Source organism: Pleurodeles waltl, chromosome 4_1, assembly GCF_031143425.1.
Source record: "Pleurodeles waltl isolate 20211129_DDA chromosome 4_1, aPleWal1.hap1.20221129, whole genome shotgun sequence".
Classification (NCBI taxonomy): domain Eukaryota; kingdom Metazoa; phylum Chordata; class Amphibia; order Caudata; family Salamandridae; genus Pleurodeles; species Pleurodeles waltl.
Genome location: NC_090442.1, coordinates 659,464,745 through 659,489,034, shown reverse-complemented (window position 1 = coordinate 659,489,034; position 24,290 = coordinate 659,464,745). Strand labels below are relative to the sequence as shown.

At 45.1% G+C, this 24,290-nt stretch overlaps 1 protein-coding gene across 1 annotated transcript in view; it reads right to left on the bottom strand.

The window, feature by feature from the left end:
• The window catches only part of TBK1 (TANK binding kinase 1), a 394,952-nt gene that overhangs the window by 34,516 nt on the left and 336,146 nt on the right, over positions 1–24,290 (bottom strand). Inside the window, exon 20 of the mRNA XM_069229127.1 lies at positions 2,779–2,850. Coding sequence (XP_069085228.1) covers positions 2,779–2,850 — 72 coding nt within the window. The remainder of the gene's footprint in view (positions 1–2,778; positions 2,851–24,290) is intronic.

Here is a 24,290-nt window from a genome sequence, read left to right as displayed (position 1 = left end):
AACATACCCTTTGGGATGTTCATGGTTGCTGCAGGAAAAACAAGAAAGGTTTTCAAAGCAGTGGGTTGGAGGGATGCTAAGGGGGTAGGTCCAGTCTGCCAGCTAGCAGAGATTCACAAAGTGAGAAACCTGTGGGTAGAAGTATCCATCAGAAGTATCCATGAGTAGCTATAATTTTGATTGTTTTACACCCAGCAAGGTTCCACCTCTTTCATGAGGGTTCTACCACATGTTGGTCAGGTTACCAACAAACACAGAATTCACATCTGGTGATCATATAAAGAATCCTGCGTGCAAAACTATTTGTGAAAGAGCTGTTCATCTTGATTTGAGGCATACCAGAGATTATGGGAGGACCCATTCGTAATACTGATAGGAGATATCAATATTGATAATGTACACATACTAAGGTCTTTAGCAGGCAGATCAATCTAACACATCTGTGGCAGTATGGTGGTCTAAAATATGTAATGTATTTGACATAGTAAAGACGTAAGCTATGATTAAAGACAGGAATGCATACAGTGATACTGTGTGGTTTCTATTTTGCACAACTGCCAAAACACCATCTGCTTGCCCCTATGACCTCTGCCACCAACAAAGGTAAAAAAACTCCAAACTCCTTAATAATAATGCACCAGACAGGTTTTTGCTTCATTTTAAAGATGCGTTATGTAGTTTTACTCATTACTTGGAATATTGCCTTGATCTGTGAATCTCATTTACCCAATATTCATCAGTTCACATAAAGAGTTAGGGTTGCTTACTGTACAGGGAGTGCAGAATTATTAGGCAAGTTGTATTTTTGAGGATTAATTCTATTATTGAACAACAACCATGTTCCCAATGAACCCAAAAAACTCATTAATATCAAAGCTGAATATTTTTGGAAGTAGTTTTTAGTTTGTTTTTAGTTTTAGCTATGTTAGGGGGATATCTGTGTGTGCAGGTGACTATTACTGTGCATAATTATTAGGCAACTTAACAAAAAACAAATATATACCCATTTCAATTATTTATTATTACCAGTGAAACCAATATAACATCTCAACATTCACAAATATACATTTCTGACATTCAAAAACAAAACAAAAACAAATCAGTGACCAATATAGCCACCTTTCTTTGCAAGGACACTCAAAAGCCTGCCATCCATGGATTCTGTCAGTGTTTTGATCTGTTCACCATCAACATTGCGTGCAGCAGCAACCACAGCCTCCCAGACACTGTTCAGAGAGGTGTACTGTTTTCCCTCCTTGTAAATCTCACATTTGATGATGGACCACAGGTTCTCAATGGGGTTCAGATCAGGTGAACAAGGAGGCCATGTCATTAGATTTCCTTCTTTTATACCCTTTCTTGCCAGCCACGCTGTGGAGTACTTGGACGCGTGTGATGGAGCATTGTCCTGCATGAAAATCATGTTTTTCTTGAAGGATGCAGACTTCTTCCTGTACCACTGCTTGAAGAAGGTGTCTTCCAGGAACTGGCAGTAGGACTGGGAGTTGAGCTTGACTCCATCCTCAACCCGAAAAGGCCCCACAAGCTCATCTTTGATGATACCAGCCCAAACCAGTACTCCACCTCCACCTTGCTGGCGTCTGAGTCGGACTGGAGCTCTCTGCCCTTTACCAATCCAGCCACGGGCCCATCCATCTGGCCCATCAATACTCACTCTCATTTCATCAGTCCATAAAACCTTAGAAAAATCAGTCTTGAGATATTTCTTGGCCCAGTCTTGACGTTTCAGCTTGTGTGTCTTGTTCAGTGGTGGTCGTCTTTCAGCCCTTCTTACCTTGGCCATGTCTCTGAGTATTGCACACCTTGTGCTTTTGGGCACTCCAGTGATGTTGCAGCTCTGAAATATGGCCAAACTGGTGGCAAGTGGCATCGTGGCAGCTGCACGCTTGACTTTTCTCAGTTCATGGGCAGTTATTTTGCGCCTTGGTTTTTCCACACGCTTCTTGCGACCCTGTTGACTATTTTGAATGAAACGCTTGATTGTTCGATGATCACGCTTCAGAAGCTTTGCAATTTTAAGAGTGCTGCATCCCTCTGCAAGATATCTCACTATTTTTGACTTTTCTGAGCCTGTCAAGTCCTTCTTTTGACCCATTTTGCCAAAGGAAAGGAAGTTGCCTAATAATTATGCACACCTGATATAGGGTGTTGATGTCATTAGACCACACCCCTTCTCATTACAGAGATGCACATCACCTAATATGCTTAATTGGTAGTAGGCTTTCGAGCCTATACAGCTTGGAGTAAGACAACATGCATAAAGAGGATGATGTGGTCAAAATACTCATTTGCCTAATAATTCTGCACTCCCTGTATATCCATTGAAAAAATGAAGATATTGGAAAAAATACTGCAGGGCAATCATTAAAGAGTTCCTGCATATTTTCTGCCTCTGCACACTACTTCGAATGATTGCATCATTAATCTATATATGAGTACCTACTTTTCCAGTGTAGAAATATAAAAATAATAAAATAACACATTTACTGTCATAGCATTTTTATAAGTTTTCAATATTTTGCATGGACAGGTGTCTTCGTATTTCTAATGACCAATAATTTTTAAGACTAGAAGCCCGAATAATTGGATAACTATGATTGGCAAGGTGAAGAAAAACATATGACCTTCATTTCACAGCTCAACACAGAAAGGGAGTCTGCATCTCACATGCTCAATGGGCATCACATGAAAAGTATGTTTGTAAAGTCCTTACAAAAGTAAACGAACCAAACAAAGTAGTTTACAGATAATACTTGCCTTTCCAAAATGTGATTGTTTTCAGCAAGCTCTTTAACCACTCCCTGCATTTCTTCTTTGAGTTTCCTCATTCTGCAAATAAAGAAAAAAACAAATGTAAAACCTCAACACATGCTGGTTGTAATGAAGGCAAGTGACAAAAAGCTTTTGTTTACTCTATTGTGTAAATGCCTCTCAATAATTAGATCCCAGAATTCAAGTGTATTTACAAGAAACTCCCGATCCTTTTGTTTGAGGGGGGGTGGGGGTGGGGGGGGATAAGGGGGTCGCAGGCCAAAGTCCCCTTTTGCCTTTAGGATAGGGCTCAGAGTGGCATAACCTGTGATTGTGGCAGATGTGGGGTGAGTCCTTAAGGATGGATGTGTACAATGCAAAGCTTATCTTTCATGTAGATCTCCGAAGTAATGAGAGCAGAATAAGAAGTGTCAGTAGCACAAAAACTGCATAAAGGTGTCTCTCCTCCCAAGGACCAGACACCAAATCAGTGTGGCAAACATTCCTTTACCTGGGCAATTTTAAATTGCAGGCGCAGAGAGCACTCTTACACTAAAATATATAGGTAGTTGAACTCTGCTCAGAAGGATTACACCCAGGCATACATTCTGGTCAAGAACTCAAAACACAATCAATCAACCATGGTGGGAAGGCATACCCTCAGCTAAAGTACAAGGGGCTATGACAAAAGCAAAATACAGGACAGTAGACTTAAGACATCATCTGAATTTCCTAAGATTATTTCTTTCACTGACCTCCATGGGCTGAGCTAATTTGGCATCCCCATCTCTAGGTACATGCGCCAGGATCAGGAAACACCCTAAGGGTAAAGCACACAGTTCTGACTGTCACTGAGAGACAGTGCTCTAGTGCTCTCTCATTTCCCTTTCCAGGGCCTCCCACAACGTGCCGCTTGGACATTTAAGCTACCACCAAAACAGGGCTAGCACCCAAACTTAACAAATAGCATCAGACTACTCCATTGCCAGACCTACCCAGAAAAGTTGGTGACCTGCGTGTCTCCCATGGTCCAGGATTCAAGGCGCAGTATCGGCCCCAGGGTGTTTTCATCCTTAAAATTGGCAAAGGGGATCAAAACACCCCAAGGACTCACCAGCAAGTGGCTCAGGCAAAGACATGAGCACACCAGTCGATGTCTCGAGACCATGCTCAGGCTGAGACACATTCTATGGACCCTTTACAGGGAGTGCCATCCTAGGCAGTTGCAATGCACAGATTCCCAAAACAGCGGTGCTTGCGACAGCAAAATAGACTTTTAGGCATGGAACAAATTTTAAGAATCAGTACATTTTACAGACTCCTAAGAGGGGTTTCCAATAGGTACCATATATATCAGTGGGCTTTCATTCCAGTCGCAAATTATTTATTCCCAAAACGGGGTGGTAATACATTTGCAAAAGGGAAGGATTATTATTATAATTATTATTTTTTTTTATAAAAAGGAGACCTGTTTCCCTTAATGAAATAAAGCTGCTTAAGTGCCCCGGGGGCGCAAAGGGCGTTTGAACCGCTTTGCACACTCCTGGGGCACTTTGGTTTTACAGAAGGGGTTGCAAATGCTTGTGCGTCCCCTTCTGTAATAATCGATAGCGTTGGCGCACATATATCGCCATTGGTATTGCCAGAGAGTGTTCCCTCATTTGCATGTCCCCAAGCAAATGAGTGAATCCCTTGGTCTATAATACAGTGCAGAGGCAAAGAAGCTATCAGGAGGCGCACTGACAGTGAGCCCCCCGATGGCAGCACTCTGGAGGGGGAAAGTGGGTCCGATGGACCACCCCAGAAATCCCCTTGCAGGTGGGTGCAGTCACTCACTGCACCCACCTGCAAGGGGATCTCTAATCCCCCTTAAAAGTGCTGCCCCCAGGGCAGCGCGAGTTTTTGGCTGCCCTGGGGGCAGCACATTTAACGTAATAGGGCACACTTACTCTATTTGCGCCCAGGTCACCTGTTTTGAGGTGCGCTGTGGCGCAAACAGAGAAAGTTAGCCCCATACGTAATATGGCCAGTGTCATCTGCTGATCATTGCAGGCCACCATCCCTGTAATTGCCACCAATCTAAGTCAGTCTCAATTTACAACCTACCTTATGAATATTAATGAGGTGGATTGAACTGCGACCCAGTCCCTATTTGTACATAGGATAGTTTTCAAAATTCAATGATGGTCACAATAATAAGGCTGGAAAGGTCAACCAGCTTCTGCGACCAGCATAATGATACATTTGACCCTACTTCATTCTCAAAGTTAGGTTATAACCAATAATTGATTGTCTAGTGTAGTGACATGATGTATCTGTAAATGCATGGGCTGAGTGGCCACGTTGTAGAATGTTGAGTGTGGATGCTGTTAAATTAGGATGATGCAACGAATATTGGCGTTAGTGTGTTAAATGAAACTTGGGAGTGGATTACAGATGGACAACGATTGAAGCCATAAAAGGACCTACCTGCTATGGCTGTAACCTAGGGGCCCTAACCTGGAACAAAGGAAAGATACACTAAGAACATTTACGGTTCGAAAAGCTCCGATCTGGCATTTGCAGCTGTTAAAATGCTTTTTCAGATGTATTTATCACTTATCAGATTTTTAGTGTTGGAAAAGATTCTCCTACTCTAAAATGGGTTTAGCAATGGATACAGATTTGGTATGTGGAAGTTCCTCCCAAATACCAGATCGGTACGTAGAAATGTTTTGCATTTGAAATCTGGTTGCAAAACATTGAAAAGTTACAGCAACCTCATGGGAAGAGGTAACATATTCGCCCCTTCCACTTTGTGAGAATTAAATAAAAAATGTTTGATGGGCAATAGGCAATAAGTCTAATGGATCACTGTCAACTCCAAAAAAAGCTTTTCTTTCTAAATGCAGCAGTTTCTCTCATACACAAGAATTAAAAAACAGCATGCTATATTTAAGAGCGATCACAGACATGGGGGTCTACTGACACCGGCAGGACTCCATCTCTGTGATGGCCTCTAATCATAGTGAGCCGCAATATGTGACCCACCACATTAATATTTAAGAGGTAAGTTGGAAAGGGGTTCACTATTCAGAAGTTTATAAACCAAGCTATTATTACATATGTTGGTTTGTTAAATTCTTGACTAGTTGCAATTTGTGATCAATATTTTGCGACCTGTTATCAGGCCATTACCTCCTAACTGATTGGCTCCTGACTCTTGGGTCATGTTCCTGCCCTCCAACTGTAATACGGTTTCTATGAATTTAGTAGGAGTGTGCATTAGGTAAACAGAAACTTCGCAATATAGACACTTGGGCCCTCATTATGAGTTTGGAGGGTGGCCTCTCTCTGAACCGGAAATCTGCCACTCCGGTTTTCCGCCCGCTGGCCCTTTTACGAGTTTCCCGTTGGCCCAGCGGAAAACAGACCACAACATTGACACCAGCTCGTAATCGAGCTGGCGGCAATGTTGCGGAGCGTCGGTTGTGCAGCACACGTCGCTCTTTTCACTGCCTGTAATTCAGGCAGTGAAAAGCGCTACGGGGCTGTCCATGTGGGCCCTTGCACTGCCCATGTTAAGTGCATGGGTGGTGCAGTGGCCCCCATGGGGCCCTCGGCACCCTGTCTCCACCAGCCTTTGCATCGTGGTGGAACCGCCACGCAAAAGTCGGCAGAGAGGGGGCTCTTAACCCCCAGGGCAGCGCTGCCCTGGCGGATTAAGACTGCCGGCACCGCTATATCGAAACCCTTAACCAAACAGGCTTACAGATGTTGTTGGTAACCTTAAATATGACAACTCTGATTCCCAAGGAATTCTAGTTTTGCAACCCCAAGGTATCACAAAGAAAAGATAGGAAAATACATATTCAAATATTTTTTTTAAAGATCTTATTCTTGTAAATAAAACTTGAGCTGCGATTATTAAGCAGTTGAAACACATCACTGTAATAAGCATTGTTAGAATGGTGAAAAAACACAAACAATTCATCCATGTCAATTGTTCCTAATGTTATTCCTATATGTCTCTTTCACAGAGAGACAGCATAGTGCGATACCCTTCTGCCAGACCTGTTGGAATGATCTAACCCCGTTCCTTGGTATTATGTGTCAGTAAGCTGACCTCAGTTCATTCATGAATGCGCTGGTCTAGGTGTGCTGTGCAGGCCTGCATACCTCTCTTTGCACGGCTATCTTCCTTCTCAGGATGAAGGTCAAGGTCAGAAGGGTTGGAGTTACAGCTCACAGCAGTTCCATGATAACTTCAGAGTGAAGTACTCCTCTCATCGAACTTTGCACGGATGCTGCTTATGCAATAAAACACTATCCTTATCACATTGAGCCATAGGTGCTGAATAGCGCCTTTAGTTAGTCTGGGGGGGAAAAGGAGTCATGTCCTACAAGCACAATAAATGTAACAAGGGCATCATGTGCTGATTGTGTGATCCTGGAGTTAATTCGGCAGACTACAGGGTGACAGCGCATAACAGGAATATATGTGTGTGTGGCACATTCTCGTATTAGGGGAAAACATGTGCAAACCACTATTAGAAAAAAAGACACTAGGTTAAAAAATGAAAGCTAAAATGGAAACTAAAGAAAGGCCTAACAACACAAGTATAACATTTTGGTGATGAACTGTTAAAAAACCTGGGACCACCCACACTCAAATCTACCTCCAAGTGTTAGGATGGCTCCTGGACAAAAGGAGCCCAGTTGCAAGAGTGGGTAAGGACCAGGAGGAGAGAAAGAGAAGCCAGCAGAGTTGAGTATACTTTTTAAAGCCCAAATGATACGGTTATGAGGTAGCAAGACAAGACAAGCTTGTCACACAGTGGCAGTGTGCAAAATGACTGTGCTTCTTTATAACAATAATGCATTCAAAACTGAACATTAGGGATACATTTGTGGATGTTTAACGGACTGGAAAAAAGGCAGAGCTCCAGCACATCACTGACCTGTCCTGGGGATGCCAAGGTATAGGATCCAGCTGTATTGTGAGCAATCAACACCATACTCATGAATGTCACAGCATTTGCACGGCCAACCTCACAAGCTGTGACGCAAGGACTGGGTGTCCAAAATGTGTGCCACCCAATACCAGGGAATTAAACTGAAATAAAGCAGTACAAGTCTACTTGGGCCTCAAGTCAAGGGCTCAGCATGAGGAATTACATGGGGAGTAGGCTTGGCTCCTACGAGTACCGCATTGGAGCAGTTTGTTCAGGCATGTTGCACTGTGATGTTGGAAGCGCTACACTCAAAGCAAGCAAGTCAGAATCACAGGAGGTGGATGTAGCAATAGCTATGATAGCTAAGGAGGATTGCTGTACTGGAGTTGTTTTCCAACAACATGAAAGAAGTAGAGTGAGGACCAAGAATCACAGTACTTCAACAAGGTGATGGACAAGGATGAGGGACTTTAAAAAAAACACAGGAGTAGATGTGGAGGGGATGACTTACTAGTTGAAGGTGGCTATGAAAAGGGCACTGAGTAATTTATTCATGCCTGTTTCAAGCTCAGTGCGAGCTACTGGTATAAACGTTAGGAGAACTAGAGCTATGTAATACTATGGGATGTATTTAGTAAGCTGGAAATGCTATTCTTGTGTCTCTAATGGGTTGGTTCAGTTGAACGCAACTCCTGTATTGGAGATACGTTTTAGAACGGACTGGCCTAAGGTCTTAGATTTTTTATGTTTATTTTTAGGCGTGCACAAAATTATAGTTGTAATGACATATTTAGGATAATATATGGATGATTTAGATCCCTTTAGGGGATTCAGATGGTTCCTGCATCGTAGGTGTCTTTGTCATGATGCATTGTTGCATGAATCAAGAAACTATGGCGCAGGTTCGGAGCTACGAAGTTTGAGATTGCATGATCTGAATATTGCAAATATGAGTTACAGTGGGTTACATTTTGGGTAGCCTTCTACATTTGAGTTGGGCTTACAATGTGTCACATTCTGCATTGTGTATTAGATGTGGAGTCTGGATAACAGAATGTGGAAGCTCTATTTTATTCCCAACTGTGTGTGTTGTGGATTCACACACCAGTTATTGCATTAGTGAGTGCAAAGACAGGAAAGAAGAGAACCCGGTCTCAACGTGTGCATTATGGTGTTGGTAGCAGTGCTTATGGGGCACTTGTGATTTAGTGGGCAACTGAAGGAAGAGCATCCGGGCTTGTGGAAGTGGGGTAGTAACCTGTTGCGTGGGGGAGTATCCCATGGTGTACATAATTGAGGAAACGTAATACCCTGTCATGTACAGACCATAAATATCCTGAACAGATGCCTTTTCCTCGTACATATGGTTTATTGCTCATTTTTGAAGAAAAAATTTGATTTTCATTCTGAGGAGTGGCCCTTTTTGACATGGTTACCCTCCACTTTTTTGCTTGATTTTAATGCTGACTTGACAGAGTGTGACGGAATCCTGCTAACCAGGCCCTAGCACCAGTGTCCTTTCCAAAACTTTACCATTGCTCCCACAATTGGCACACCCAAGGGCCACAGTTGAGTCCCTTGTAAAAGGTATCCATGGTACCAAGAGCCCTGTGGCCAGGAAAGGTCCCCAAGGGCTGCAGCATGTATTATGCCACCTTGGGGGACCCCTTACCAAGCACATGCACACTGCCATTGAAGCTTGTGTGTGTTGGTGGGGAGAGTTGGCATGGCACCCCTCTCAGGGTGCCATGGCCACAAACCACTGCCTGTGGCATAGGCAAGTCACCCCTCTAGCAGGCCTTACAGCCCTAAGGCAGGGTGCACTATACCACAAGTGAGGGCAAAGCTGCATGGACAATATATATGCCCCCACAGTGTCTAAGTCCATTTTTAGACATTGTAAGTGCAGTGTGGCCATATAAAGTACATGGGCTGGGAGTTTGTCAATACAAACTCCACAGCTCCATGATGGCTTCACTGAAATCTGGGAAGTTTGGTATCAAACTTCTCAGCACAATAAACCCACAGTGATGTCAGTGTTGGATGTATTTAGAAATGCACCTAGAGGGCATCTTAGAGATGCCCCCTGTATTTTGGCCAAATGTCCAGTGCAGGACTGACTGGTACAGACCAGGCCAGCCAGCCACTTTCAGACGAGTTTCTGACCACATGGGGTGTGAGCCTTTGAGCTCTCTGTGGCCATAAACAAAGCCTGCACTGGGTGGAAGTGCCTCCCACCTGCAGGAACTGTAACACCTGGCAGTGAGCCTCAGAGGCTCAGGCCTCTTGTTACAGTGCTCCAAGGCATTCCAGCTAGTGGAGATGCCCGCTTCCGGACAAAGCCCCACTTTTGGCAGCAAGTCTGGCAAGAAAATAAGTTTGCCAAAACAGTCCCTAAGAAGGCAGCATCGGGGGAGCCGGCGGCTTCTGGAGTCGAGAGAGATGCATTAAGTGACAATTACTAGAATGGTGGGCGGTGACTAACTCTGCTCTCTCTCTGTTGGTTATTTGGGGGCTCCCTGTTTCCGGCATTGATGCTGGGTTAATTGTCTCCTTTGGCTGCTCTATTATATGATTCATTCATGGGCTCCTTGCCCCCCTCCCCCTCTTTCTAGTGGGCGGATGGGACAGACGGCCTGGCGTGTGCCCCTCGGATGAGTCCTTTTGCCATGGTTGGGGATCTAGTTCTGTTAGGGGGTGGGTTCTCTGCTTTGACCTGATTGGGGGGTCTGCGTGGGAGGAGGGAGAGGGGGGACCGGTTTCTGTTTCTTGTTCATGTTCTTCTCTCCTTCACTCTATATTTCTGCATATGCGCTGTGGTGGGGCGGTATTTGGGATTGGAAGATGTGATGGTGCGCAGAGATGTGATTCTGGTGCGCTGTCTTACCAGGAATGTGCGTGGCTTGAACGATGAACGCAAGGCGCGGTTTTTGTCTGCTTATGTGAAGCAACAGGAGATTGACATATGCATGCTGCAGGAGACCCACTTAGTGGGCGCGACTCAAAACCGATTGAAAGCGAGCTGGATTGTAGAGTATCACGGAGCAGTGTTTTTGCGCTATGCAAGAGGGGTTGCTATTTTGCTGCGTAAGGGACTGCAATGGCGTACTCACAAAATGATTGTGGACCCCAATGGCCGCTATGTCATGATGAGTGGAATGCTGTTAGATAGAGCTTGCCGGCTTGTTTCTATTTATGGTCCTAATACCGACAACCCCTAATTTTTCCACGAAGTGTGGTGGCTGATTGAGTTGCTGGGATGTGGCACCTTGATTTGGGGAGGGGATTTTTATGTCATTCTTGATTCAGTATTGGATCGCGAAAGCCTGGCTAGAGTACAGCACGTTGCTGCTGCTAAGACCCTGTCGTCTGTTATGAATGAGGGGTCCCTGGTGGATCTCTAGTGTTAGCGGCACGGGGATGCTAGAGAGGGCACCTGTGTTAATTATGCTCATAAGAGCTGGTCTCGTATTGATCGCTGGTTGGGCACAAGAGATGTGGCGCTTTGGATGCGGTCGGTTGAGCACATGGCACCCACTTTGTCAGATCACTCACCGGTTAAGTTAGTGCTGGCGGTGCTGGGAGGGCCGGGGCATGCGTATGCGTGGCGTTTACCCCATGGAGCATTGCGAGATCAGGTGTTTTGGGAGGAAGTTCGTGAGGCCATTATTCACTATTTTAATGAGAATTGTGGGTCGGTATGATCGGCTGGTACCTTGTGGGAGGCTTTCAAAGAGGTAATTTGTGGGATATGCCTAACTAAACAGCACAGTGTGCTGAAGTCACTGCGGCGGGACTTGACTGACTTGGAGGCGCAGTTAGGAGAGCTGGGGGGACGTCTGGTTGCTGACTGGTCTGGGGATACTCTCCGCTTTGCAAAGAACTGTCACGCAATATGAGGAGGCTTCTTTGCGGGAGATCTGCTTTTTGGGAAAGCATGCCAAGGCAAGGAGGTACGGGGAAGGAGAGAGGGCAGGGCTCACCATTGTGAGTATGCTGCGAAGGCCATGGGCTAGTAACTATATTGTTGAGTTGAGGGATGCATCGAGAGAGCACATGGCGCGGTCAGATGGCGTCCTGCGGGTCTTTACAGACTTCTTTGCAGAACTAAATGCAGAGTCTTCTGGTCTGCACCCTGAGGCTGCGCAGAACAATTTTTCTGCGATTAGCTTGCTGTAGTTTGGTGATGTGCATAGGTCCTATTTAGACGTTCCCTTCACTGTGGAGGATGTCAAAACGGCGATTCGTAGCTTGCCAGGCGATAGGTCTCCCGGGCTGGACGGCCTCACTCCTTCCTTTTATAAAGAGTATGCGGACCTTCTAGCGCCTCACTTGTTGGAGATGTACGCGGAATCTTTGGAGACTGGGGATTTCCCTGCCTCCTTGCGTGAGGCTCTGATCGTCACAATACTAAAGCCTGGCAAGGATCCGTGCAGCTGCGACTCATATCGACCGCTCTCTATGATTAATATCGATAACAAAATCTTGGCCAAGATGATTGCAACAAGATTGCAGCCCTTGCTCCCGAAGCTGGTTCTGCCCGACCAGTCTGGGTTTGCTCCTGGTCGGTCTATGGCGTACAATCTTTGTACGTTTTTTGCGGTCGCGAGTACAATTATAGCGGAGGATAACACGGCAGCGATTTTTTAGATGCCACCAAAGCTTTTGATTCTCTGGCGCGGCGGTATATGTTTGCGCTACTTGCCAGAGTGGGAATGAGCGCTAGGTTTGTGCAACTGATTCGCTTGCTGTATTCAGAGCCTACTGCTGGACTGCATATGAATGGGATTGTTTCTGGTCCCTTCTGGGTAGCTTGGGGAACCCAGCAGGGCTGCCCTCTGTCTCCGCCGCTTTTCGCGATTGCCATGGAGCCCCTCGCGGCGAGGTTGCAGCAGCATCATAACCATCGTGGACTGGCATTTCGCCAGCACCCTATCTTGATATCCCTGTACGCTGATGATATTGCATTGTATGTGCGCGAGCCACGTGATCACCTTCATATCCTGCTTGACGAGATAGTACGGTTTGGTGCAATCTCTGGGATTGCGATTAACTGGTCTAAATCTGCGGTGATGCCTCTTTCCGTGGGAACGCCGCGATTTTGGTACTTGGACATTTGGCTAAGTGGAGAGGTGGAGACGCTATGGACTGCTAATTATGGAAGGGCAATGACGTGGCTGGAGGACAAGGTGGAAGCCTGGCGTTCGTTACCGCTTTCACTCACGGGCCGTATCGCAATTGCTAAAATGGTGGTGCTTCCTAAATTTTTATACCTGTTTGTCAATTTACCTCTTATTCTTACAGCTAGTGTTTTGCAGAGGCTCCGCTCTGCACTGATACGGTTGGCTTGGGCGGGAGGACAGCCCAGAATCTCTTGGGCTAAGTTGACACACCCGTTTGAATTGGGTGGTCTCGCCGCGCCGGATTTGGAGCTTTACTATTATTGTGCGCAGGCTCATTATGCACACTTCTGGATACGCCCCATCTGCTATTTACCGCATCTTGCGCCCGAGTGTGATGCGGTGTGGCAGGACGTTTTGTCACGGATGATTGGGAACCCTTCCGCCCTAGACGACGTGGTGTGGATACTGTGGCCTGTACAAGGTGGGCCTGAGCTGCTTTGCTGCGCTGGGTCGGTGAGTGAGCCGTTCGCTCCTTCGATGCCAGTATTAGATATTGCAGACAAGCAGATGTACCAGGACGCCGGACTGCGTAAATTCCTCCGTGATTCGAACCTAACTCTCCTGGGTGACTGGTTTGTGGAGGGGAGGCTTATCTCGTCGGAGGCGGCGCTGGGAGATGAGCATGATTCTGTGCTGCATCAGCTATATATGCTGCGTATTGGCACGATGATTCGTGCCCCCTACCCGGGCCTTCCTGAGGCCCCGCTGGTGTGTCAGGCGATGGAGGTATTGTATTGTGCGCAATCCCCTCGTCGACTTATTAATAAGTTGTATAATAGTCTGCAGAGCGAGAAGCAAGGAGCGGAGACGACTGCTAAGGCGCGGTGGGAAGTGGACATTGGTGAGGAAGTTTCTGATGAGATGTGGAAGAAATGCTGCGTGCATATGCGGGTGCTCTCCCCCAATTATAGACTAAGTCTTATTCACTTCAAATTCCTGCACCGCTTGTACCATACCCCCGCGGCTTGTGTTAAATGGCGCTGCGGGTAGACTCATGTTGTGAACGATGCAACGCTCCTGACGCAGATTTTATCCACCTTGCGTGGAGCTGTGCGGCGGTTCGCGCTTACTGGAATGAGGTGATCCATATGCGATAACAGGCCTGGCTCTGTCCTGCTCCCCTAAGCTTGTGCTGCTTGGTTGTGTGGACGAGATACCGTTCGCCCATAGGAGGCTGGTGGGCCCCCTGTTGCTACTGGAGAAGCGTAGAGTTCCGATGTGCTGGGGGCGTGGGAGATCCCCTTGAGGATCTGAGTGGCTGCGAGATGCTGCTTTCTGCCAAGAACAACTAATGCTTTACTGGGAGTTGATGCCTGAGGGATCCCGACCCCGGGTTATCTGGGCCCCATTACGCCTTTTTTTGGAGGCCAACTTGTAAGATTGCAGATGGGGAACTATACCCTGCCACGTGCATTGTGATCAGAACTTTACACATGCTCTCCGTGCGCTCTGATTGATTTGCTGGAATGGATGCTGCTCTGCGGCTCTTCCTGACCCACCTCTTCCTTTTTTCTTTCTCTGTTGAGTAGAGATATATTGTACAGCCCTACGGTTGTTTTGCTGAATCTTACTTTCTAACTCTGTGAATGCCGCTACCTCTGCAAATTCACTGCGGGCGATACCAGACATTTTTGACAGGTTTCATGGTTTAAGTGTTCATGAGATTGATATGTGATGGTATAGATTTCTGCGCATTATATCTGTTACTCTGATCGGCATCTATCGGGTACAGTCTTTACTAATGTTATCTGTTGGGCTGTTTCTGCTGTTATTAAATTCAATAAAAAGAATAAATAAAATAAAAAAGTCCGGCAGAAAAAATTAGGAAAAACAAGGAGGAGTGACCACTTCAGCTAGGACCACACCCCTAAGGTGTCCTGAGCTGAAGTGAACCCCCCCAACCTTGCAAAATCCTCAATCTCGGTTTGGAGGACAGGGACCAACAGGGTTATGTCTGTGCCTCCCTCCCCAAAGGGAGTAGACACTGGAATGCTGTTGTCACCCTCAGGGACAGTGGCCATTGGATACTACCACCTGACCCCTGTAACGCCCCTAAATGCAGGGTATAAGGCCTCCGCCAGATTCCTGGCGACCTCAAGAAGCAAGAAGAAGGACTGCTAAGCTGACCTCCAGCAGAGAAGACTGAAGACACCAACTGATTTGGCCCCAGCCCTACAGACCTGGCTACAGCATTAAAAGTCCTGTTACAAAAAAGTGATGTATCCTGCAGGACCAGCAACCTCTTCAAGAGAACTGCCTGCACCCCAGAGGGCTAAGATCTCCCGTGGACAGCGGCCTTGTCCAGAAAGAAACTCCAAAGGACTCCACAACTGCCCAGGATCCATGAGTCCTGCCCACTCTGCACCCGATGCCTACGGCCAGTGTCCAGGTGGCCCACTAGTCCAGAGAAGGTCCCCAGGTGATTCTGACCTAGTGTCCACCCTGGGTTGACCCCTGCAGACCAGCACGACACCTGCAGCCTAAATCCAGAGCATCCACCTGACCGCGAGAGAACCGGATGAAGATTCCCGACATCTAAAGGTATCCCTGCACCTGCAGCCCCCTTTCCTTGAGGAATCTGACCACCGGACCAGCATCAGCAGGCAGCCGTCCTCCTTGTCCAGCCTCTTTGGTTTTTCGGAACTGAGTCCCTGGACCTAGCCTGCTTGTGACCCCCAGGGTCGCCCTATTGAGAAGCACTGAACCCACCTGCCCCTGTGCCGCTGAGGCTGTGTTTGGTGCCGGCTGTGCCTCCCTCCCTCCCCCCCTCTTCCAAAAACTGTACCATTGCTCCCACAATTGGCACAACCCTGGGCCACAGTGGAGTCTCTTGTAAAAGGTACCCATGCGTACCAAGGGCCCTGTGGCCAGGGAATGTCTCCAAGGGCTGCATCAAGTATTATGCCACCCTAGGGGACCCCTCACCAAGCACATGATCACTGCCATTGGAGCTTGTGTGTGTCGATGGGGAGAAAAAGACCAAGTCAACATGGCACCCCTCTCAGGTTGCCATGCCCACAAACCACTGCCTGTGGCATAGGAAAGTCACCCCTCTAGCCCTAAGGCATGATGCACTATACCACAAGTGAGGGCATAGCTGCATGAGCAATATGCTCCTATAGTGTCTAAGTTCATTCTTAGACATTGTAAGTGAAGTGTGACCATATAAAGTATATGGGTTGGGAGTTTGTCAATAAGAGCTCCACAGCTCCATGATGGCTTCACTGAAGTCTGGGAAGTTTGTATCAAACGTCTCAGCACAATAAACCCACACTGATGCCAGTGTTGGATTTATTGAGAAATGCACTAAGAGGGCAACTTAGAGATGCCCCCTGTATTTTGGCCAAACTTCTAATGCAGGACTGACCTGTCTGTGCCAGCATGCCACTTCCAGATGAGTTTCTGACCACATGGGGTGTGGCCAGAAACAAAGCCTGCCCTGGGTGGAGGTGCTTCTGCAGGAACTGTAACACCTGGCGGTGAACCTAAAAGGCTCAGGAGTCTTGTTATAGTACGCCAGGGCCAGCTAGTGGAGATGCCCCCCCACCCAAGACAAATCCCACTTTTGGCGGTAAGTCCAGCTGGTTCTAGAAATAACGTAACAAAATATATTTTGATATATAAAAATAATTAGCCTGGAGTTAGTCATTGAGTGTGTGCTTCCCTGTGTGTGTGTACAACAAATGCTTTGCACTACCCACTGATAAGCTTAATTGCTCGACCACACTACCACAAAAGAGAGCATAAGTATGATCTACTACAGCCTCTGGGGAACGCCTGGAATCTGTGCACACTATATCTCATTTTGATTTAGTATATACAGAGCCAGCTTCCTACAAACAGGGTTTGGAGATATTCTAGGAGGAGGGGATGAGCGTTGAGGGGTATAACCCTTCTGAATGATTTCTAGTACCCAGTGGTAGCATGTTAGTAGTCTCCACTCTGTGGGATGACTATGCCGACTCCTGCTCACTAGTGCTCACCAAGTGGGAAAATAATTGTTTCGACTGAGATTTAAAATTTCCAGAAAAGGAGGACTGCTGCTTATGTTGTTGACCTCTTCTTCCTCCGCCTGGACGTCATTGATAAGAGGACTGCTGTTCCTATTTATGAAACTGATGGTGTAGGACCACTGAGGGGATTAAACCCTCTGCTTTTGGTGGTATATTTCGCTGTGGCATCTGCAGTGAGAGCTATACAATTTCTTCTTTTCTCCTCCACACCCACCCCATTCAAAGTTTCATCCTCATTCATATGGTCTGTCTCATCATCAGCATGAGATCTGAAAAAGATTGAGCCAGTGAAAAGAAGGTTATGTTCCTTAATTGTGCAGCCGGCTTAAAAGAGGCTAGATGTGTAGTCAGGACGCATGCCAGAGGGAGATGCAAAGCTAAAATCTGTTGGCTAAATCTGCCAAGTCAATGGTTGCAATAATTACGTGGGGCTTGATTTAGATCTTGGCAGATGAGATGCTCCATCACAATGGCATTAGATTTCCCACCTGCTGAAATATAAATCCCATAGGATATACTAGGATTAGCGAGAAATCCGTTACTGTTGGGATGGAGTAACTCGTCCGCCAAGATCTAAATCAGGCCTAAAGTCTGGAACTAATTGGCCTTCCGCATTATCTCTAGAGGGTCTTGTCTTCGGGCTCTGTGGAGGTGGCCTGCAAAATCTGCTAATGATTTCCATAAGGCACTGTAGTATTATCCTAATAAGTTACAGGCACTAGCTGTTTTAAATGCTGCTGTTGTAAAACCACCATCTTGGGCCCAGCAGTGACAATATACTTACTCTCGCAGTCTGATGGTACTGAAGTTTGCAGAGAAGAGGAGTCTCTTCACTATTGCTGGAGACAAATGTTTTTCTTCCACAAAGTCTAGCGCCAATAGCAGGAAAGGACTTGGGGTGGCCATCAGCTGCAGACTCTCCACAAACACAGACAGAGGATTAGAGAACCTCTACTTGAATGTTATATTTTGTCACATTTCTAAAGACAGCATCCTGAAATATGGTGATGTCCACCACAGACAAGATTCTTAATGGAGAGACTGCTGGTGATGTGGGTTAAAAATGAAGAGTACAGGTCTGATGAATGATGGGTGAAGATGCTCTCCTTGGTGATGATGGTGGTGAAGTAACTGGCCATGTGCAGGGAAAGTCGGCGATGAAGGATGGTTTGGACAAACAGGTAGTTTCCTAATTGGAAACATTGAGGTACTTCTATGTATCATGATTGACCTTGGTGCAATGTCCAGAGGAGCAAGAGACACTTGAAAAGAATCCTGCTGAAATGGCACTCCTTGGCATCTTTGCCAGTAAGGACAAAACCGGTGTTGGAAAAGAAAGCCATCCAGAAAGATTCTGAAAGTCCAGATGCAGAGGAGTGTCCCAACGTCTCCTTGACAGGATATACCTTGATGGCGACCGTGAATGTCTCACTGTTGATCTCTTTGACGACTAGTGATTCAGCATTGTGTCTCTTGACGTTGAAGACCTTGATATTGCTAAATTCGACGTCGGCTGGATAAGAACCCAGGACTAGTGGGAATGCCTGGAATGGTGGGAGTACCTAGAGTGAAGGGGACAGTGTTGATGCCTTTTTCTCTCCTTAGATCTTTCTCTTCGGGAATCCTTTTCAGAAGCATGCAGGTGAGGAAGCCCACTCACTAGCCCACCTCTGGTGTTTATCTCTGTGCTCTTCTGCTATGAGGTCTCAAAGCTTTCTGTTCAGATAGACTCATCTGTCCTTCAGGGGTCTTTTTCACATTTTCTGACAAACCTCAATCATCGGCAACGCGTAAGGAAAGTAAGCAGACAACATACACAGAGTGTGAGTTTGTGGCAGCCTTTTCCTTCCCGTAGTAGGGACACTTGACAAACAGTCATGGCATTGTGAGGAAAATCCCTTCAAATCCATTCAAAAAAGAAAAAAAGAAGGGAAAACCTTCCCAGATGTAAGAGATATGAAATGAAGGTGACAAACACTAAATTCTGAAGAACATTCCTCAAACAATATGGTTAAAACTACTGAGATCCTCTGAGCAAAAGCCAGAAAAAGCTCCGAGCTCAGAGGCAAACTGCCATTAGAATACAAGGAGGGAGATGGGACATTCTAGCCCTTCAAAAGAGCAGTGGACCTTTTTAACACTGTTCACGTTTGACCTGACAAGCACCTTTTTACTCAATATTTCTCACTTTGGTTTAGGGACTTAAAGGATCCTGCTACTAATATGACATGTTTTCCAGCTAGGTGCTACAATGTAGTATTTGTGTTGGTTTTACTTTGCCATTTACAAAAAGAAAAGTAAAAGCTGACGTGTTTTCTGCTATAGAGGTGACACCTACTTTGGACATTTGAAGTGTCAACCTCCAGTTTAAGTTTTTATCCACACATCCGTAGTGAAAGTAAGTATTCTAGGGTCCCCACATACTTCAGGGAGTATTCTATGTATATGACTATTAGTGTTTATCTTTTAGAATCTGCAGAACCATGGAGTTGACTGGGAAAGGGATTATGTATTAATGTATTGATGATGAGAATTTAAATGTTTCCCCAAAGATTACATTTAACGAATCCAGAATTAAGGTATCTACATACTACTTCTGTTCAGCAATAACTACTACTGACTTCAACAAACTGATGAAGTGACATTTGATAAAGTCACACTTGTTTTGTGTAAATGTACCCTCCATTTTCTATTCTGCTACAGGTAATGTTCTAACAAAAATAGCTTCCACTGTGTCCTTCTCACGTTGTTTTTTAATACAAACTGTCAACATTGCTGCCTTTAGTGATAGCTTTCCAACTTTAAATGTAACTCCCTCAACAACTAACAAAATAGTTTATATGGTCCTTTGCCAATATTGAATGATTGTCAGAATAAACCATGAAGCTTCTGTATATATAATTCCTTAAGAGTTAAAACACAATTAAGATGGTACTAATTTTCCTCTTGAATTCCAATTTTAAGGAAAATGTTACTTACCCAGTAAGAAAACGTTAATGGCACGTAGTGCTGTAGATTCATATGAGTAGCACAATCCTGCTTTCTAGTGTTGGGCTCGGATGTGTGCCAGTTGTTTTTCCTTCCAAGAGTATTGCTAGAGTCACAAGGTAGTGTGACTCCTCCTTCCTGCTGTAATGCGCTTGGTCATCGACTCCATTGTTAGATTGTTTTCCCACATGAGGTGAAGATGAAATGTGAAGAAAAACAAAGTATAATGAGGTGTCCATGCAAATATTGTTTTTGAAAAATAGTGAAAGTAATAGTAACAAGCACAGGTATCCGGAGAGAAAGGTGGGTGCATGTGAATCTACAGCACTACATGCCATGAACAGATCCTTACTGGCAAGTAACATTTTCGATTTGAGGCATGTGTGGCTGTATGTACACATGCTTAGCATAGACTGTAAAGCAGTGTTCCTCCATACACTGTGGCGATCTTGTGGGAGTTACCATTGTTTAAATTGTGTACATGGAGCTGTTTGACCGACATTGGCTTGTTGATGGGCCAGTACATCTAAACAGTAATGTTTTGTAAAAGTATGCGGTGTAGACCATGAAGCTGCTTTACATATGTCAGCTATAGGTAGGTTTCCTCAGAAGGCCAGTGAAGCTCCTTTTTTATGAGTGGAGTGAGCTCTAGGAGGAATGGATACATTTCTTTTAGATTTAGGGTAGCATGTTTGGATGCATTTAACTATCCATTGTGCAATACCTGATTTAGAAATGGCCATTCCTTTGTAAGGTTTTTGGAAAGCAACACACAGTTGTTGTGTCTTCTTAAATGGTTTAGTCCTGTCAATGTGATATATGAGAGCTTGTTTCAGGTCTAACGTATGCAGAGCCCCTTCTGCAACGAGTCAGGGTGGGGAAAAAACACAGGCAGTTGAATAGATTCATTAAGATGGAATAGTGAGACCATCTTTGGAAGAGATATCGGGTTGTACATCCCTATGTATTTGGAAGAAGCGTTCTTCTTAAGTTAGTGCCGGATACTCACTGAGATGTCTGAACGAAGTGACAGCGACAAGGAATGTTATCTTCCAGGATAAAAACTGGAGCGGGTAGAAGTTATGGGGCTCAAATAGATGACCCATTAATATTGTTAATACTTGGGAGCTGGTGGCACCCTAGGAGGAATAACTATTTTAAGACCTCCCAGAAGGGCTTTGATAACTGGAATTCTGAATAGGAAAGTGGGTTGCCTATTTTGTAGATATGCGGGTATCGCCACTAAGTGTAGCCTTTCAGATGTGAAAGCTAATCCAGAGGTATGTATATGAAATAAAAACCAGACAATGCCTTGTACCTTGGCTGCTAAGGAATCATTGTGTTTGGAATGACAACAATGAACAAATCTTTTCCAATTTGCAGCATAACAGGCCTGAGCAGTAGCCCTGCAAGGCTCTTTGAGAATGTTGATATACTGTTGTGGGAGACTGAGGTACACAAATTCAGGAGCCAGATAGCAAGGTTGAGTGATCTGAGGCCTGGGTGTCTGATTTCTCCATGGTTTGCGTGAGAAGGTCCGGCCTGTTCAGAAGTGCTTCATGGGGAACTACTGACAGTTCAAGGAGTGTGGTGAATCATGCTTGTCATTCCTATGTGGGAGCCACCAGGATGAGAGTGAGAGATGTCTACCCAAGTCTGCAAACTACATACGGAAGCTATGGGGAAGGTGGAAAAGCATGCGCAAATATCATTGACCAACTCATCCACAGTGTGTTGACCTTGGACTGGGGGTGTTTGGTAGTTTCTGCTGTGGCGAAGAGGTCTTTTTGCCGTTGTCCCCAATGCAGGAAGTATTGGGGGAGAACTCTTGGGTGGAGTTCCTACACGTGGACTTATTGGCACCTCTTGCTGAGATCTGCAAAGTGGTTGTCCACTCCGCTAACAGGTGAATGTTGTATCGGAGAGCCCACCTCTAAATGGTTTGGCCTAAATGCGGCAGAATCAACAGAGTCGAGGACACAGGTATAGTTGTGTTAGATGTTAACTTACCATCATAGGCTATTTGATAGGCTCATTTTTGTGTTCTTCTGGGAGGTACTGGAGGTTGGATGTATTGGAGGAATTCCTCTGTCACATCTCTGTGGACTCTATCATCTATCTAGAGAGGAGGCTGATGGAGTATGCGATATGCCAGTGACTAACTGATTGTGTGGCCACCCTACAGATGTTTAAGAATTTGCTCTTTTACATGCAGTTGCCACTACTAAAGAGACTCGTAGAAGTTGACCTCCATGCCATCAAGTATATGGCATGGAGGTCAACTAGTATATGGAAAATGTCACTTACCCAGTGTACATCTGTTTGTGGCATGTTCCGCTGCAGATTCACATGCTATGCATATTCTGCCATCTAGTGTTGGGCTCGGAGTGTTACAAGTTGTTTTTCTTCGAAGAAGTATTTTCGAGTCACGGGATCGAGTGACACCTGCTCTTCGGCTCCATTGCGCATGGGCATCGACTCCATCTTAGATTGTTTTCCCGCAGAGGGTAAGGTAGGAGTGATAGAGTATAAAGAAAAGATATATATATATATATATATATATATATATATATATATATATATATATATATATATATATATATGGAAAATGTCACTTACCCAGTGTACATCTGTTCGTGGCATGAGACGCTGCAGATTCACATGTTGTGCATTATCCTGCCATCTAGTGTTGGGCTCGGAGTGTTACAAGTTGTTTTTCTTCGAAGAAGTCTTTTCGAGTCACGAGACCGAGGGACTCCTCCCTTTCGGCTCCATTGCGCATGGGCGTCGACTCCATCTTAGATTGTTTTCCCCGCAGAGGGTGAGGTAGGAGTTGTGAATATACTAAATGTGCCCATGTAATGGAGTAAGTATGTATGTACATAATGTGTATTAAAATAGTATTTATTTACAAATTTACAATTTTCATTCAACTTATAATGGCTACAGGTTCCCGGGGAGGTGGGAGGGCGCATGTGAATCTGCAGCGTCTCATGCCACGAACAGATGTACACTGGGTAAGTGACATTTTCCGTTCTATGGCATGTGTAGCTGCAGATACACATGCTGTGCATAGACTAATAAGCAGTAATCTCCCCAAAAAGCGGTGGCTTAGCCTGTAGGAGTTGAAGTTGTCTGAAATAATGTTCTCAATACAGCCTGACCTACTGTGGCTTGTTGTGTTGTTAACACATCTACACACTAATGTTTTGTGAATGTATGAGGCGTAGACCATGTGGCTGCCTTACAAATTTCTGTCATAGGTATATTTCCTAGAAAAGCCATTGTGGCGCCTTTCTTCCTAGTGGAATGCGCTCTTAGTGTAATAGGTAGATCTCTTTTTGCTTTAATATAGAAAGCTTGAATACATTTCACTATCCATCTGGCAATGCCTTGCTTGGATATAGGATTACCTGCATGAGGTTTCTGGAAGGCTACACAATTGTTTTGTTTATCGAAACTGTTTTGTTCTGTCAATGCAATACATTAGTGCTCTTTTTATGTCTAATGTATGTAAGGCTCTTTCGGGTACTGAGTCTGGTTGTGGAAAGAAGACTGGGAGTTCCACTGTTTGGTTTAGGTGGAATGGTGATACAACCTTTGGTAAGAATTTGGGATTTGTACGGAGAACCACTTTATGTTTATGTATTTGTATAAAGGGTTCTTGTATAGTAAATGCTTTTATCTCACTTACTCTTCTAAGAGATGTGATAGCTACCAAGAAGGCTACTTTCCAAGTTAAGTATTGCATTTCACAAGAGTGCATGGGTTCAAATGGTGGTCCCATGAGTCGTGTTAATACAATATTAACGTTCCACAAAGGTACTGGTGGTGTTCTCGGGTGTATGATTCTTTTTAATCCCTCTATAAATGCTTTGATGACTGGGATTCTAAAAAGCGATGTTGAATGTGTAATCTGCAGATAGGCAGATATTGCTGTGAGATGTATTTTAATAGAAGAGAATGCTAGTTTAGACTTTTGTAAGTGTAATAAGTAACTTACAATGTCTTTTGCGGAAGCATGTAGTGGTTGGATTTGATTATTGTGGCAGTAATGAACAAATCTTTTCCATTTGTTTGTGTAACAATGTCTTGTAGTAGGTTTTCTAACTTGTTTAATGACCTCCAAACAAAGTGCCCAAATTCTAAGACTTCAGGAGCCAGATTGCTAGATTGAGCGATGCTGGATTCGGGTGTCTGATCTGTTGTTTGTGTTGAGTTAACAGATCTGGCCTGTTTGGTAATTTGATGTGAGGTACTACAGATAGGTTCAGCAGTGTTGTGTACCACGGTTGGCGAGCCCAGGTTGGTGCTATAAGTATTAGTTTGAGTTTGTTTTGACTTAGTTTGTTTACCAGATAAGGAATGAGTGGGAGAGGGGGAAAAGCGTAAGCAAATAT